The sequence below is a fragment of the Acipenser ruthenus genome, chromosome 3 (assembly GCF_902713425.1).
Source record: "Acipenser ruthenus chromosome 3, fAciRut3.2 maternal haplotype, whole genome shotgun sequence".
Lineage (NCBI taxonomy): Eukaryota > Metazoa > Chordata > Actinopteri > Acipenseriformes > Acipenseridae > Acipenser > Acipenser ruthenus.
Genome location: NC_081191.1, coordinates 13,932,979 through 13,951,128, shown reverse-complemented (window position 1 = coordinate 13,951,128; position 18,150 = coordinate 13,932,979). Strand labels below are relative to the sequence as shown.

General features: G+C 38.8%; 1 protein-coding gene across 8 annotated transcripts in view; it reads right to left on the bottom strand.

The window, feature by feature from the left end:
• Nucleotides 1-18,150, bottom strand: part of LOC117435478 (disintegrin and metalloproteinase domain-containing protein 22-like) — a 113,416-nt gene extending 95,266 nt beyond the window's left edge. For 4 of the 8 annotated variants that reach the window (XM_059012577.1, XM_034058667.3, XM_059012579.1 and 1 more), the window contains exons 1-3: nt 17,570-18,142; nt 17,147-17,304; nt 15,162-15,238 (exon numbers count right to left, since the gene is read on the bottom strand). In XM_059012577.1, the coding sequence (XP_058868560.1) occupies nt 15,162-15,238; nt 17,147-17,304; nt 17,570-17,657 (323 nt within the window). In that variant the 5' untranslated portion in view covers nt 17,658-18,142. Of the gene's footprint in view, nt 1-15,161; nt 15,239-17,146; nt 17,305-17,569 lie in introns of all 8 variants that reach the window. The other 4 variants (XM_059012583.1, XM_059012582.1, XM_059012578.1 and 1 more) reach the window with 4 other exon arrangements.

The window sequence follows — 18,150 nt, the reverse complement described above, 5'->3', positions numbered from 1 at the left end:
CAACAATATCTTAAAGGTGTGTTGATTTTAGCCACACATTGATAACTTTCTGCACATGCCTACAGTATATTACACCACAGTACTACAGTACCAGTATATTACATTACAGTACTAGTTTATAAAATGGCTTGGAGTGCTGTGATTGGCTTAACAGGATCACATGACAGTGCAGTAAGAATTGTCTTACTGCACGGTTATGACATCAGAGATCAACGTACTTACCTGATCTATTAATATTACTACACCTTAATAGTAACAATTATCTAAACAGTGTTTCTGTTGGTAAAAATGTCAACATACAACTGAAGAGGTAAGCAGTAGCACTTTATTCAAAAGCCATCTGAGAAATCACCACACAAGTCTCACTCAGCATGTACTGTATACAATTAAACTAAATATATCGCCTTATAAAACTGACCGGTGAGTATGCAATGTTTAAATTAGACACAACAGATACATCTCACCACTACCCTCCGCTTTCAGAAACATAATTAAAACAAAATTAAAATTTCTCCTGCTCTCTTCTGACACAACCGTTGGGCTTTTAAACAAGGTCGGGTTCAGCATAGAATTCTATTGTGCTCGCTGCGGTAGGGAAGGACTGCACAAACTCACACGGAAGTCGTTTAGTCCGCATATCATCTAGTGCTGGTTTACAATCTAGGGAAATGATGCCGGTTACCAGCCATCGATGTGAAAACAGCCTCAGAAATTATTAGTCAGCTTCTCTTGAAGACCACAAAACCTGGAGTAGGCTCATTTCCCCCCCCCCCCCCCACACACACACACACACACACACACACTCGAAAGCTCCTCCCTCGATGTCAAGTACTGGTGCAGTGTTCAGCTGTTCCGTGAATCCTCCCCTCAGAGGGAAATCAGTCTGCTTTCAATTCCCAAATGCCATTTTATCTCGAAAATGTTACTATTAAAAGGGAATGTTCAATGTAATGTTTATGGCAAATAAAAAAGTACAAAATATATGTATTCAGGGACTATTTTCTTTCCTCAGTGGATGGATACATAATACATTTCTAATTTTTTCCTTAAAAAAAGCTAGTTTGTGTAATTACTTTCAAGAGCCATTTTAAAAGGGAAATAACCCTCTCCAGGGTGTGCGGTAAGACAATTCTTACCGCACACCCTGTCATGGGTTATGTCTTACATATTACACTACAGAACTACAGTATATTACACTACAGTACTACAGTATATTACAGTACTACAGTATATTACACTACAGTATATTACACTATTGTACTACAGTATATTACAGTACTACAGTATATTACACTACAGTATATTACACTATTGTACTACAGTATATTACACTGTACTACAGTATATTACAGTATATTGCACTATAGTATATTACACTACAGTATATTAAACTACAGAGCCCTAACCACTACTCCACACTCCGCATTCACGTTTTAATTCACACAATTAAAACATTAATGCATTTCAGCTGGTCACAGATTTAAACATCTTGCACTGTTTTACATGCCTCATCCAAACAATTACATGGAGTAACTGATACGTAGCAAATGAATGTGTATTTAAAATGTGCTGCGTATCAGTTTACAAGAGCGTGTAGAAGATGTCTTGACCCTTTTTGATGAACTCTGGTGCACACATCTGTTCTGCCTGGCCTGTGCCATTATTTATGTTTAATAGAGCCATTTTGGCTGAATAAACTGCAATTGTGAATTCCTATCAGCACTGCTTACACTAACTGCAAGATGCAAAATATAATGATGTGCATCTGGCCTATTTTAAAATGTAAAATCTGTTGAGACAGACACCAGCGATCGTTGCAATTGACAATTGAACATTATAGATCTTGCTTTTTATGATCCTTTACAGCTTTAACTCAGGAGCATGTAGACTCCAACTCAGATTGATATCACATCCATACTCTTATCAGCTCAGCACTCCACGACTTCTTCGTATCATTTTTCAATATGAAACTTAACGAAAAAAGCAAACCTAATTAAGAGGAATTCATTATCACTACAGAAGGTACAGGCTTTGATTAAGAAATGGAGATGTATCTACTGAAGAGCACTCTATAATGATGGCTAAATCTGTCTTTCTGTCAGTGCATAAACAGACCGCAGCTGAGCCTGCCGTCCTCATGCTATCTAATATACAATAGTGGTTTCATGTGTGCAACAATCTTTTGCTTTCTACAAATAACCACTGCTTTGTTTTACAGTATCCTCTTCCAGTTTATCAGCAGTTTTCTGATCTAACCCTTTCTGGCCTCCTGTCTTGGTATTGCTGAAACAGCTTCTTATTATACATGATGGCCTATAGCATGGCAGTTGGAAGCAGACATCAGGGAGCAGGAATCTCCTCTTAAGGGTCTGATGTGAAGACACTTTTCAACAGTGTTAGTTCAAATTTAACAGTTTTTGGTTGACATCCTCAGTACCAAGGGGATTTGTGCTTTTAATAGTTTGTAGACAAAAAAAAGTGAATGACAAAAACAAGAGAAAGAAATGCCATAAACTACAGTCTCCAATTAATCCAGTTGATTTCATGAGTAACTACGTACAGTAAGTATGTTATAATGACACTTCAAGACCTAAAGTGCCTGGAGGAATCTGCGGTGACGTCAAAGTATCCAGGTGGCTTATGAAACTCTTCTTTTTACAACACAGTCGGATGTACACACTGAACAAGTCCCTCTCACTTGGATCAGCAAGTGAGCAGCAGGAATAAATGTATTATACACCTTCTCTGCACTGCTACAGTGATACTCTTGAAAATCAAACAAAAATCTTATTGCTGGTGTCAGATCAAGATTTTTGCACATGGCTGACAGCTAAGCCACCGACCTAGACTTAAGGGCACACCAGGAGCGAAGCAAACGACACGAATACAGCACGAGTACATAAAAAAAAAAAACACAACTGTAGCTAGTCATGAAAAGAAAATACAGTCTGCTTTTGCTCCTTCTGTGGAGACGAAATAAAATAAATAAATAAAACAAAAAAATAGTCTGGGTACACCACACACTAAAAAAATGACATTTAACAGTGAATGTTTACATGTGATCTGGTTTAACATGTAAATTATTCAAAAATAATACATCTACACATTTCTTTGTAAATACTGAAAAAATTTGTTTAATATACTTATTGATTTTTCAGTTAATAAAATCTTCTCGGTGTGTGAATGTGATTATTATTATTGGTCAACATTATTAAAACAAAGAAGCGTAATTTTACAGAAATACGAAACCAGTGTGTGGCGCTCCCCTTCATTTTGACTAAAATTAAGGTGAAATAAAGAGAGATACACATACCATGAATTTACAATTGTTCTGCTATTTCTTTTAATTGTCTTTATAACCACTGACACTGGCATCATAAAGAACATTATATTTTTTTACTTTAAATTCTCATTGATGTCCATTTCTCTTATTTCTGTGGTAATTTCTGCGTGAACGAGACAGTGACAGTCTGACAGCCTCTTCTTCGACTCTGTCCAAGTAATGACGTGTTGTGTACAGAAACATAGAAGGCTCGCGCAGACAAACCGTCAGTTTGAGACAACAAGGCAATTCTATCTTGGGAGTAAGGGGGGAGTTTGCATAGCTGCTACAGGAATATAGCATGGTCAAATACACCTCTTCTTGGTGACCCCCACTCCCCCAAAATTAAATAATACGCTTGGACTGGTCGTGTGACTGCACTGCAACTGTCTGAATCTACGCTCCACACCGTTGCAAGCTTCGCGCTGTTCCTGGTGGTGTGACTGCAAGCAGCCCAGACAAAGACACACAGCTCAGTGCCTTGGTGCTTTAGCTCTCTGTGCTTCGGCCCCAGTGTCTAGGCCTCGACGCCCGCGGTACCCTCAGGTCCCAGCACTCCAAAGCCTCGGTACCTGGGTGCTTCGATACCCTCGGTGCCTCAAGGACTATACGCCTCAGCACTTCACAGCTCCCTGAAGCGGTGTCCTCGGTGCTTTCAGTACCTTCGACCCCCAGTACCCCGCCCTCGGTCCCAAATCACTTATTGCATCAACACACTCGATTCCCTCGAGGTTTTCGTTGCCTCGGTGCTTCGGCTCTGTCGACGCTCCAGAGCTTCGACGATTCGGCGTTTGTCGGCCTCAATGTGGGGCTTTCACCCGTGCACATCCTGCAAGTGGAATCTGCCCCCATAGGACAAACACACATTGTGTGTCAAGTGCCTGGGCATACAGAACGCCTCTGCTGCTTTGGCAGATAGGACGTTCTGCACTATTTGCGCCGGGTCCAAGGAAAAGACCCTGCAGAGTAGAATGGCGCAGTCCACAGACAAGACCTCTACGGCCAGACTGGGAGAATCGTCTTTGGCCTCGGGGTCCCAGCTCTCACCCCTCCGCCTGCCTTTGAGCTCAGCGCAGAGTATATCTTGTGCAAAGGCTCCAGCCCGTTTGACTCGCAACCACTCTAGATCTCCCTCGAGGGGTAGGAAGTGAACGAGAAATGCGGACCAGACAAGGGACATTTCTGAGTTAAAGGGCCAGATGGCCCAAATACTCAAGCTCTTGGCCAGGCAGCAGGCTCTCTCCCCTGCGCCTGCCCCAGCTCCACCAATCAGCGCCTGCCCTGGAGCATGGTCATGAGTGAGGAGGAACAGGACGCGCTTTCTTTAGTGGCTTCCTGGGATGAGGAGTCTTTCCTACGGGGAAGATACTCAAGATCCAGACCTGATCCAAGAAACGGTCCCCAGCTCTGAGGTTCCAGCACCTTCGAGCTCAGTCGGGCACTTATGGAGAGAGCCGCAAACTTCCTCTAGGTTCCCTGGAAGGCAGTCACTGAACAGCGTAGGTCTGTATTCAGACCAGCGCAGACTTCGAACCCCCCAGCCTTTTCCGGTGTTCCCAGACTTTCTAGAGGAGGTCAAATCACCCTGGCAACACCCAGCCTCACCCTGGACTCCACCACAGCAGCCCTAGTGCAAGCCCCCAAAGTAGGAAGCCTGTCCAAGTATCCTGTATGCCCTAACGGCCAATGCAGGATCACGGAAGCTCACCTGAAAAAGGCTTACGTGGCTGAAGCGCAGGTGACGCGCCTTGCCAACACAGGAGGCCTCTTGACGGCCTACCTGGATGGCATGCTGCGCTCTGTTACCCTTCCTGAGCCGCTAGCTTCAGAGCTACGCGCGGTCTTGGGCACTTTATTACAGATTTTGGGTTTCCAAGGGCAAGCCCTGGGCAGAAGCCTGGCAGGCTTAGCGGTGGCGCGCAGAAAGCTGTGGCTGTCTCAGGCAAGGGTCCCAGACACGGACAAGTCCGCCTTACTGGATGCGCCTATCTCCCCAGGCCATACTTTTGGACCAGTGGTAGAGGAGATACTGCAACACTCTCACAATGAGCGGGAGGCGTCTTGACAGATGGCTGCAATGCTCCCCTCCCATGCCTCAGCACAGGGGAAGAGGGAGGCAATGGCGTCCGGCACCGCCTTCAGGCCATCACGGCAGCTAACACACGGGGCCGTCAGCAAGGAGGTGGAAAAGCCGGACGTGGGGCCCCAGCGCACCAGTGCTCAGGGAGACAGTTCCAACAGAACTGCCCCAGGCAGCCTCCAAGGCAGCTTCAGCCCCAGCAAGGGCCCTGAAGACTTGCGGCCTCAGACCCACCCATTTTCACAACACCAACTGCAATACTGGTGCAACTGCAGCTCAGACTCCTGACTGCTTGCCACCATAAACACCGGCTACGCACTGCAATTCCACTCGGGACCTCCTCCCGCACACCCATGAACGACCCTCTCCAGGTCTTGGTTCTCAAACAAGAAGTAGAAACACTACTTCGAAAACAAGCCATCCACCTCCTAGAACACACCACTCAGAGAGGTTCTACTCGAGATACTTCTTGGTGCCAAAAAAGGACATGAACTCCCTGGGCGACTGGTTGACTTGTTCCCAGTCCCAAGAAGGAGCAGTGGCCCACACAGCGATTGTGACCGTGCGTCTGTCAAGGCTGGGTCTCACCCTCAACGATGCAAAAAGCCAATTAATACAGGTGCACAGTATGGTCTACTTGGGTCTCCGGCTGGATTTTCCTTGGGATTTTCTGTGGTCAGTGGTCAGAAGTCTGTCTTGGCTTCCCGCCTACACATTTTGATTCCGGGGCTCCCTGCTGCTTGTGACGTTATGATCACAGAATGGTGCTATAGACTACAAAGGTATTTTCTTTTTCCTTAGCAATGGTCTTAACAACCATGGCAGGAACCTGTTTATGTGCAAAATGACAAAATGACTGTGTGTGTTAGAGAGGGGCTGCATGTATTGAAAAGTTTGTTATTGATAATATCATAAAGACAATGACTCGAGTCAGATGGAGACTTTTTTTTGCTTGACTCGAGTCACGTCTTTTGAGCAGGGAATCGAGTCGAGTCTTTGCTTACAGGGACTCGAGTCAAGTCGAGTCATTTGATAGCATCTAAAACCTACCCGCATTATAAAATGGCTTTAACACAAGCTAAATATGAAACCAAATTTAATTCCAGATCTCTGGATGTTTTGAATTTGCTGACAGCTCACTCAGGGAAAGACATCACATATGTTTGTATATCCAGCACACGTTCTTTAAGTGGTGAATCAGAAGCCAGCCACATGAAATGAATCCTTAGTATTGTGAAGTACAGAGGTTCTGTGATACAATTTTGTGTTGCTTAGCTGATAGCTACAGTACATCAATCTAGTCTGGTTGACTTATGCAGCAGCAATCGCCATATCTGCAATTCTACCTTCTTTTAGGATTATTTCCTCAATTAATCTCTTTAGCTGCTAGTTACACAGTCACTACTGGTATAATGCTTCAGTTAAATAAATTCTGCTTCATCTATCATTTTTTTAACAATATATGTTGCAAATATTTCGATTAGAAAAGAAGTTACGATAGCACAGATAAAGTATCCTGTTGCTTTTAAATCATTACATAGCTGCCTTATGTGAGTAAACACCTTCCTTTGATATTTTTAAAGCCAGATTACAGACTTAATGGTGAATACCAGTCTTTAAAATCAGTATACAAGTGTGTTTGGTATGTTATGGTGTGGTATTCCATACTTCTGAAAAGCTTAGGATTGTTTTCTATAGTTGCTATGTGGGGAAAGCACTCTTCTTGTCAGTCCGGTAAACAAAATGTCTCTTAAGCAGTTCCTGATGTAGACATGCAATAAAAAATGTTTTAACACATGAGCACTGGGGTTATTATGGCATACATTCTTGATATCCTCATACAACCTGTGAAGTGCAGATGTACCCTTAAAGTCCTGGTTTTCAGTCCAGGTTTCTCTCGCTGTTACTAGGTCAAAGAGAATCGCAATGATGCATATGACGACCCATATTATGATGATTACCGTCTGCTCAAGAGTGGCTTTCGTGCGCTATGTGATGCAGAAAGATCTGAGATCAAATCATTACAATAATTAAACAGACAATCAGCCTCTTCATTTTCTATGTGAGCTCTCCAACAGAGTCCACTAGAACTTTTTTTTTCTTTTTAAAAAAGCGTTTTTTCATGTCTTTTGAGGCAGGAACCGCCCCCTGCGTTTATCCCTTTTAAATGCTATTTGACATTCTGCTCGCAAAGCTCCATTGGGAGTGTTGAACAATAACCACTTGGTTTTCACAGAATCACGTGAGAAAAGCAAGGTAAACAGATGCACTGAATAAAATATGGTAGCTGTTTTCAGCTCAAGCTCTTCATCAGTGACTGGTATTAAAGGACACCTTTGTTCTGCTATCACTTCAGAAGCAAAGATTGCATATCACACATAAGCTCCTTCAAAGGCTACTTCTATAGCAAACAGCAGCTAAACGCATATCCTGCAAACAGAAAGGACCTAGAGGGCCGCTGAAACCTGAATAGAATGTATTAAGTTGTACCATATGCACCCTTTATTTCCGACCCTCCCCCACGCCACACTGGTTAGGTGAGGAGTTAGCAAGGCACTTCTGCATTTTACACTTTTCCTACAGTTCTCATTTAATACAGACCAGCACTGCAATAGTTTACTGTGCTATTTAAGATTTAAAACTTTAAGTTCTGTTTACATTGGTATGTCAATGACTTTTTTTATGACTAGCAAACCTATTATTTATCTAACCATTTTTAACTTCCCTTCCAATGTAGATTTAGGGAAAATATAAGACAAATGTTGGGTTGTAAAAGTATTTATGTTCATGAAAGATATTTATTTTAAGCAGTTTTCCTAAAAAAAAAAAAAAAGAATAGGGAGGAGGTACCACTTAATAGGCAAATTAAGTCAGAAATGATTTTTCCACTTAGATCCATCCTTTAATTTAGGAATGCCTTTATATTTTAAATGTTCAGTTCAGCAGGAATTTATCTAAGACAGAGTTTATGACCTAGTTGGGAACTGCATGTTAAACTGGAGTTCATTTGGCAGTGTTGGGACCTGTTTACGCTCTCATGCTCTCATCCAAGGATTATTGCTTGCCATGGAAACTGTTCTAACGTGGCTTGAAAAGCCATGCTCTTTTCTAAAGGGTCTGTTGACAAAGCCTAGCTAACTGAATGCAACATTTGTAGGAGAAATGGCAATTACAAATCTGTGATCCACAGAGTTTTCTTTGTTCAATTGCTGGATCGAACACTTTTGATAAAATGCGCAACAATAAAAAAAATTATATTCCCTTACTATCTTCTGATGCCTTTATTTAAAGGATCAAGGTGTAATTCAAACTTGAATGCATGCAAGCAAGCAGGGCAAGTCCAGCCCCAGAATTCAACTGCAGATGGAAACCAGGTTTATGGAGTCCCGATTTACTACTGGGAGAGACTGTGAACCAAACAAGCAAACCTCTTCAAGCAAGCAAAAAAACAAAATCAGTTTTGACAGGTGTCAAAGTCATGCATAAAATTGCTGATGGAGGCATTTTTTAGTTCTATCCCATTCTATCTTCTCATGTGGAGGATATCTCTAGCCAGGGATGTCCATCTGGACTCGTTCAGAGAATCCCATCTGGCAAGAAAAGCCATGTACCACAAGCAGCAAGGTTATCTCTCCAAGACAATTACACAGCATAGCCCTTTGAGAATGCATGTTCTTCTCCTGTAGACTCTTGCTAAGCGAGATGTGGAATTGGAATTTTTTTTTTTTTTTTTTTTTTTAGAGGAATTAGGTTAGTGCAACAAGGTTAACACTGCTGGACTATTCGATCTAATGCGTGAAGATGCAGATGGCCCTCAGTTTCACATGTCAAAGCTACAGCAGAGAGATCCCTTGGGAATGCATCACAACCAAGCACTTCAGGAGAAGAGGCCCTTTCAGCGCATGTTAAACGTGTTTTTATAAAAAGGCATTATTGCAACCACTAACCCACCTCCTATTACCCAAAGCTAAGGTATTTAAAGAGGAAGTAGCGGGGTTCCAAAAAATATAGCATTATACATCCCCATGTTTTACTAAAACTGTTTAAATAACGTACCTGTAATTTTTATTTCCATTGTTAACTTTATAACTTTAAAGTCGGTTTCAAAGCTCTTTTCAAAATGGCCACTCTAGTGCACTGGGGTTTGAGATCTGTCCTCTAAATCACTGCAGGAAGAGCGATTATAAAAAACAAAACAAAACAAAAAAAAAAAAAAAAAAAACACATAAGTAGTGCTCTGGCTTTTCTGTTCCATACCACATCATGGATTGTTATCGCTGTGTTACCTGTTTGACAATGTAGGCAATAATCCTTACACTATCAGTGCTCTAAAGCTGCCATTTTGAAATGAGCTTTGAACAGTTATAGTGTAAAAAGTTGTCAGGATGTTAATAATAATAAAAAAAAAAACTACAGGTAAGTTCATTATAAGCAGATGTAGCAACATGTGAGGACGTGAAACACTATATTTTTCAGAAATCCCACTACTTACTCTTTAAGGCACAGATTGTTTTCAACCGAGTGCCACCAAACTGTGGAATTCAGGAAGACAATAAGCAAGTAGGCCTGGACCAGCAGCTTAAATGAATCAGTAGCCCAGGTCACATTAAAACCCAACCCTCCAGTGCACAGAGGAGGACATTAAGATCACAGAACCTCATTAGTCAATCCATAAATGTGATACTTCCTAGCCATCTTAAATTATGTATAAAGGCACCACATTTATTACCAGACCACTATAGACATCTAGACCATTAGAAGCATTTAAAAATATGTATACATATATTGTTGTTAATGTATTTTCTTTGGGCTGTTCCATCTCTGATGTTTCCCTTGCAGCTTTAAAAGCCACTGCATAACACAGCAGCATTAATTAAAAACAGCACAGCATCAGCTTATTTAGAGGTGTACTAAGGACAACAGAGAAGTTACACATGGGGGTGGGACCAGTGGCGGCTGGTGGCCAAAATTGTGGGTGTTCACACCTCAGATGCAGGTGAGGGTGTGGGGTCCAGGGGGCCAACCTCAGTGGTAGAAGCTATGTCCTGTGGATCTGTTTCTTGTTGGAAGCGATACAAGTTTGCTCTGCGATGTCTTACCGTGGCAAATTTTTTGATTACTTTATTATTTAAATTTAAGTTGTCCCTGAATCTAAATCAAGACCTTAAAATGGAAGTCACAATTAAGGACAAAGATAAAAAAATAAAATAAAATAAAACTAATAATTAAAAATTAAAAATGAAGTAGATTTTTTATTTTTATTTTCAGGAACCAGCAGATAATTCATATAGACTTAATAAAAGACTGATAAGCAATAAAAAAAAAATTGTAATTTAAAAACACCTAGAAAAAAAAAATTCCTGATTCGGCTATCAACAAGATTAAAAAAATAATAATATAAAAAGTGAGATGTTGAAAGAAGACAAATATATTAAAAAGCACACCGAAATACTCTGTGTAGCTGTCAGAGAGAGAGAGAATATTGAATGAGCGTTCGTCGTATTCAGTTTTTATTCGCCCTGTCGGGGCTCGTGGTTTCTGCAAGGACATCCTCCTAAGGCAAATAAAAAACATACCACGAGCAGTTATTCAATATTCAAGAACATGACTAAACGAGGGCATATAAACTCATTGAATACTTTAAACTAACTGCCATCGATCGATTGGAAAAGGGTGAGAAGCTTAAAGAAATACTGAAGGACTGTACTGGTTTGAAATTGCAAGAGGTGGACTACAACAAATTACAATTCTGAATTTTAAGTCTTTAATTGCTTTTTGCAAAGAAAAGAAAGTCTGACTCATACCAACAGAAAACAAAATGAGCAGATATGCTACGGGTTTGACTTGCAGCCACGTTCATACTGTAAAATGTTTGATGTAAATTTAAAAATGATTTATTTCTGCGAAAAGTATGTATTATATGTAAGGTGCTTTATAGAATTACAACATGTTAATGCGGCACCATGTTCTATTTTGTGTTAATTGTGTACCAAGCAGGCTACTGTAAAAAATGTTATTTTTCTTCCGCGTTGTAAAGTGTACAGAGAATGCCGAGGCAGGATTTATTTTGTGTTACTGGTATTACAGCAGCCTGTAGACTAAAGTAAAAAGAGAGGGTGCTAGTTATTCATTAGATTTTACTACTGTACTGCATACTGTGTAAGTCTACTGTACAGATTTATATATTTTTTTTACATAATATAATGTGTATAGAGAACACAATGTTATTTCAGTGCAATGATTTATACATTTAAAATAAATTGAACCTTTTAAATGTGTGTGATTATGCGAGGGGCTAGTAATTGTAGAGAGATAGATATAGATAAATAGATAGATAGATAGATAAATACAGATACATAGATAGATAGATATAGATAGATAGATAGATAGATAGATAGATAGACAGACAGATAGATGAGGTGTCAGTGTCATGGTAAAGAGACAGAGAGACTTCATATATCCCCACAATGTGATACTCTCAATAACTAATGCTAATTAATGTTAATATTGAGTTTCATTACAATTTAATAAGCACTTTTCCAGATATATGAAAGAATGTTAATTGTGTACAACCTGCTGTACTATATCCCCATCGCCCAGGGAAACTTAGTCACTATGCAACGTGGAAACCTTCACATTTAAAATAAATCATTACAGATGTAGAATTCAACAAGTTCAACCATTAGAAACATATTTCAAAAGGACACTATTCTTACAAATTGTTCAGAACTACAATGATTGTAACAATGGAATTATAACCAAGCACCCTAGCCAATAAACAGCCTATGCCAAATGTTGGTCAATATTTGACATACAAGCAGTGGATATAATTCTACTTTTATGAGCCTGTGTGATTATAAGGTTGCTCAATTATGTAAGCAATAAGACCTGACACAGAGGGCATTACCAGGCAGTATGGACCCTTTGGGTAATGGGGTATTAAGGTTGACATTTACTTTAAACAACATTTTATTACAAATAAAACTAGTGCAGTGATATTGTTTGACTTGTTTTTGTGATGCGGTTACAAACATTCTAAGGGCATATACTAGGGATTATATCCTGCTAGCTCAGCCAATCAGAGTGTAGGGATGTAGGGATATTGTATAAAAATAACTAGAGATAAAACACCTTGAAAACAAGATGTTTATGACTGAATTAACATGGTTATAATTACATTAATTTAAAAAAAAGAAATTGACAATAAACTGATCCATAATTCCTTCTTTACTGAAAATATTGGGTTCATATGCATACTCATCTTAATGTTACAGATTTTAAATTTCTCTTCTACGTACTTAGAATGGCATACAACCGGAAACATTAAGGTCACTTATTGCTTTCAGTTAATTACATTTACAATCCAGTTGGCAAGGCAATGAATTATGCATTCCAATGTTTTCCCATGCTAGTCACTGAAAATGTACAACTGTCTTAAAAAAACCTAAATCCTGACTGGAGCCAATAACTGACCTGCCAAATGTAGCTTTTTGCACTTAATTACAAAGGGAAGGCTGCCAGTCCCAGGTACTCACCAAATACAGTACAGCAGACTTTGAACGATGTTATTTTATCTGGGTTACAGACAAGTAAAGAATTCCAAAACAGAGTGTGTGGGGGCAGGGTGACCAAAAGATGCTGACAGTGTGTTATTAACAGAATCGGCACTGGCGGTAACAGTCTTTACTGCAAAATATCCGTAACAGAACTTGACTGAGAAAATCATAGCGGCAGATATGTACTGTAAGATTTAAAGTTTCATATAACTGGGATAGCAGGACGAGATCTGACCCCTTTGTAGTTCAAAGGACCCTTTTGGCTAATTAAAATACTGATTATGATCACAGGTACAAGTCTCAAGCCTGGGCCAGCTTGATCTTCAAAGACTTCGGCTGGGCGACTCCAAGAAGAGGGGCTGGTTTTGTAATGTATTTAAACCACTGTATTTCTGTATTAAGACACTCTCTTTATCCAAACTGGCACTAAAGGTTTTTCGATCGATAGAGTCCTGTAGGGTTAAACCTACAGTATTGTATTGTTTTGTTTTTAAGATGTGTCTGTGCAGATCGTATGTGGTTACATTCTGTACTGTGTATCATTGGATTACCTTTTTGTCTCAGAATTAAACTGTTTTTATTGAAAATCACATCAAGAGGACTGGAATTATTATTTTTGAGAAATAAAACGAACCTTGAGTTCTTACAGTACTGAATTTGAATACACATTATGTCAATGTGTCTAACAACAGCAAACCAGACTGTCACACAGATTGGTGACATTAGGTCTGAGAGCAAGGTAAAACATACCAAAACAGAAAACACAGGGGGATCTAAGAAATAGAGTAAATGGGGAACAGATATAGTTAGCACACTATAAAACATTATTATTATAACCTCAATATCAATACAAACAAGTATTAACCAAACATCACATGAAAAGCTGGCATGGTCTGAAGTAAGCTCTGGCTTTTGGCCACCAACCATGTCCTCTCAGGCAAAATAAAAAACAGGTTTTATAAAGTCTGGTAGAATATTCAGAAACAAGAACAGCAAAATTCCTGTAAATATGTACTGTGTGTTTCCCTCCTTAACCAAGATCTTTCAAATGTAACAACTCAGCAACTATTTTAAACCTTGTTTTTTATCACATACTGGAATATCTGTGTTTTTACAGATTCAGCAAATTAGTCTGCAATACAAATGCATAATTTTCCATCACCCAACAAAAAAAAAATCGATATTTCAGTCTGACAAAGCCGCAAACTAGCTCAGGCTTAGTCTCCACTTTAAACCTTACATTACGGTAGAATAATAAATCAATGTGTTAATCCTGTAAATATCAATACTGAAAGAGGAAAGTAATGGAATCAGGCATGCTTCCAGGGTGTTGGTTTGGGAGTTAAAAGAAATCCTTTCCCAGCAGTTATAGTTGAAGTGATTGTAGCCAACAAAATAGATTGCACCAGTTGGGCATTTCCAAATGTCAAGTTTTGAAAGAAACTCCTATTACAGTAAACGTGTATTTTTAGTTTAAAGCATCATATCTGGTATTGCACTAGGGGAAATACATCTTTGCTTGCAAGTCACACTTTTAGTGTTGCACTTATTTGCTCCTGCCAGAAACATGTTTTGACCCTGAAGACACTGCTAAGGTGAAATGACCCAGGAAGTGCAAATGAAACAGTTATCCTGAGAATAAGGCATAGAAATTGAGATGAGAAAGCAATCTCTTGTCTTTTCAAATCTTCTTTTATGTTACAATTGATGTACAAAAAACTATGACGACTATAACTAATGAATCTCCACACAGACGATGAATTAAACTATTTGGATTTAAGCTTTTTTTTTTTTTTTTTTTTTTTTTTTTTTTTTTTTTAAACAGCAACATTTAAGTATGATATATTGAAATACTAAAAGAAACCTAATAAATGTAATGACAAACTTTCGACTATGACTTAACGTCTTCAACAAGCAAGATGTAAAGAAAAGCTTTACCTAAAAGCTGAAACTTGTACAGCTAAGATTCTGTATGTGGTATTTATTCAATATACCAGTATGTTTCATCTGAACCCATTTTCAAATGTAAGATTTCCATGAGACCCTTGAAAGTATTTATGACATGTACTGTTTTGTTTTTTTCATGTGGCCAGCATATTTATTTCTTTTTTGCTTTTTTTGTTAAACATTACCTTCTGCTTGAAGATGATAAATTAACACTTTCATTTGCAATGTGTACATGATTGTAACCCCACATACTTACTGGTTTAGTTCCACATCTAGAATAAATGTCGACCCAAATGCGTCGACTTGAAAGCTTGCTTGTGCAACATGTGTAGACTGTAAAAAAAGAAACAGAAAAGGGAGATTAATGTGTCTAAGATGGTTTAGAAGTCAGGTTACAAAACATATTTCACTTTTGACTTAAATACCTTTGGATAATCAAATGTCTACTTGCAGCATTTTAAAAGCATTCATCTCACTTTAGTATCACTTTTTTTTTTTTTTTTTTACTTACCGAGGCTTGTGGAGCAAAACGATTTTTGTTTTGAGTTTGATTGAACAGTTTTGAAGTCTCATATTTGTGAATGAGCAGGAAGTCTCAGAGTGTGTGCTGAACACAGCAGGCACAAGAGAGTTAGAACAGGCTCATTTACTCGCACGCAATTTTAGACACTGAAAAATTATCGAGGCATTGTATTATATGTAGGTTTGTACAGTATATTGTATGAAATAAAAGCCTGTCTTGTCTGTAGATATGTATATTATGATATGTCTCATACACATTCAAATAGGCTGCATAGGTTGAATTATCATTTTTGGTTGATTGTTACAGAAGCCAAAAGCTAAATTCTGAAAATCTTTAAACATATCCTCTGATTATCAAACCATAAACCCCTTAAAGACTAAGTATAGTGCTATTTTACGTCACAAAAATGATTTCAGCTGATCCTAAATTTGGTTTTTGAATTAATAAAATTGATTGATCTTCATGGAACTGTTAAGACTGAAACCAACCGCAAAAGAAAATATTTTAATGATATTTAAAAAAAAAAAAAAAAAAAAAGATTTTTTTGCATCACCATGCTGTTCGAACTTTGTGAAGAGGGCTCCCTGTATGTCAAAAGAAATTCATACTGGTCTGTAAATGAATTATTAGGTATCATAAAACAAGCACTGGTGTAAATTAAATGGAAAGTATATAAACCTTGTGAAACAGTTCATTTTAATCTCTGTAATATATGCTGATTTCCGTGTCTTTGCTTCTCACCTCTCACAGTTCAGAACCTTATGTAGGCAGGTTTTATGGCTGTGAAACAAAAGCTGTGAATGAAAACGGTGGGATGAATGCTAGTCAGCTTTTGTGCTTTAGCCGCTACCTGCAATTGAATTGTAAACAGACTTACACAACAGCATTGATGGTATGCCAGTGGCTTCGCAAGGGTTTGGATTCCAACATGATCCAACAAATCAGGAGCAATGATTTAGTTGTGGAATATTTTGTTTACAAAGTCAACTTTTAAAAGTTTACCACAGTAACTCTGCATGGGAATGTGGCAGTTTTACATGCTTCGCCATTAGGCCTACTACGTTTGTCACTGACAGTGTATTACATTTCTGACATGTTTTACCAATAAATTTGCATCAATGTTTTTTTTTTGTTGTTGTTGTTGTTTTTTAATAATCCGTTAATTAATTGTATTTGCGTATATTTTTAGGGTTACACAAATACCATTAAATTTTACTCTTAAATTAAAGCAATTACGTTACTACTGTTTTGTAAAATAAAACCAACTAACATTTCTCAAAGTCTGCTCTGCATTTTTGTAAATGTATTGTAAAACTAAACAACTCTGTCTATTTTGCTTTATGATAAGTGCTGGTCTGTTTCCAGTTCTTCACACCGGGGGAGCTATACACCGAAATAAAATAAATAAATAAAGGTTTTTATTTTTTTTCTGTGCAGACCTATAACATAAGGGCTCGTACTCTTCTAAAATATGCAATGCAAATGAACCACGTCATTCTATAGCAGTTTTGAAAAAGTAGTTTTTTTAAAATTTTAAATTACAACTCGATTTATGTTACCACCGTATCACTGTGCCTTGAATACATGTATGCAGTGCTTTAGACATGACCAGCATTTTGATGGTAAAAACGTCTCCAAGGGAACAGGCAGCAAAGGCGCGGTGTTGTACAGAATTTGTGTGCAAGCATCTGAGAGGTGATGATAATAGGTATACATACCTGTAAGGCTGAACTTGTTTTTATCCTGGTATTCAGTATATGATGCTCGGTTTGGATGTCGTTGTCCATGCGGTAAATTAAACGGAGAGGGAGGGTATTTTCCCTTCCAATGAACCTGCTATCATTCCGACTCGCTTTTCCATTCAATAAGGCGTCTCCTTTGCAAAAACAGTAATAAACACATAAAATATATTTTTCATACACCACTATAAAATAGTACGTAGAATAACTGCCCCCACAAAAATACATATTGAAATTAATAATAAAAACATTTAATTGGTTCCAAAATTGATTTTTTTAAATAAACAATAAATCAAAATACTGTAAATCTGAACGTTTACATAGGTTATTCGCTGTGAATAACGGTCCGTTCAAAGTCCCCTCCACTCCCATAATCATGTTGTTATGCAGAATTGTGTTTACCTATTTGTCGGGTAGGTTTGTTGGAATGGACGAGGTACATCGCTCCAAAGATGCACAGAAAAGAAACCCCTCTTTTCAGAGACATCATAGCAGGTTCTGTTCTTGAGCAAAAAATTCAAAATGAATATCTTATTTCCCTTGCTAGGGAAAAATCTTAATAAAACACATTCGCGGACGATCGCTGTCTGTGTTGTTAATAGCGCATTCCTCCTCGCTGGTTGCCATTAGGATGATCATGCAGTCTCTGCATTGGGATGCTGGTTAAATCGCTAAATGCATGTGAGCGCTGTCTCCCTCAGCCAACTACAGAGCCACCTCCTTAAAACACATTAATATCCAGCTCACTGCAGAAGCGATTCATACATATACATGAGCAGGGATTCGAGAGACCAGGCAGGATGCTGGGAGCTGTAGTGCTTTGAAGATGCGCCCGACACTTTTTTATTTTTTTTCTTAAGTAGGGGAACAGTTGAAGATTAGACTACGTTCATTACCCGTCGCAGGAGCTTATCAATACAAACGTCACAGAGTAGCACTAGCAGGCAGGCTTCTGCGAAGAAACGTATGTGTTTGCAGCTGAA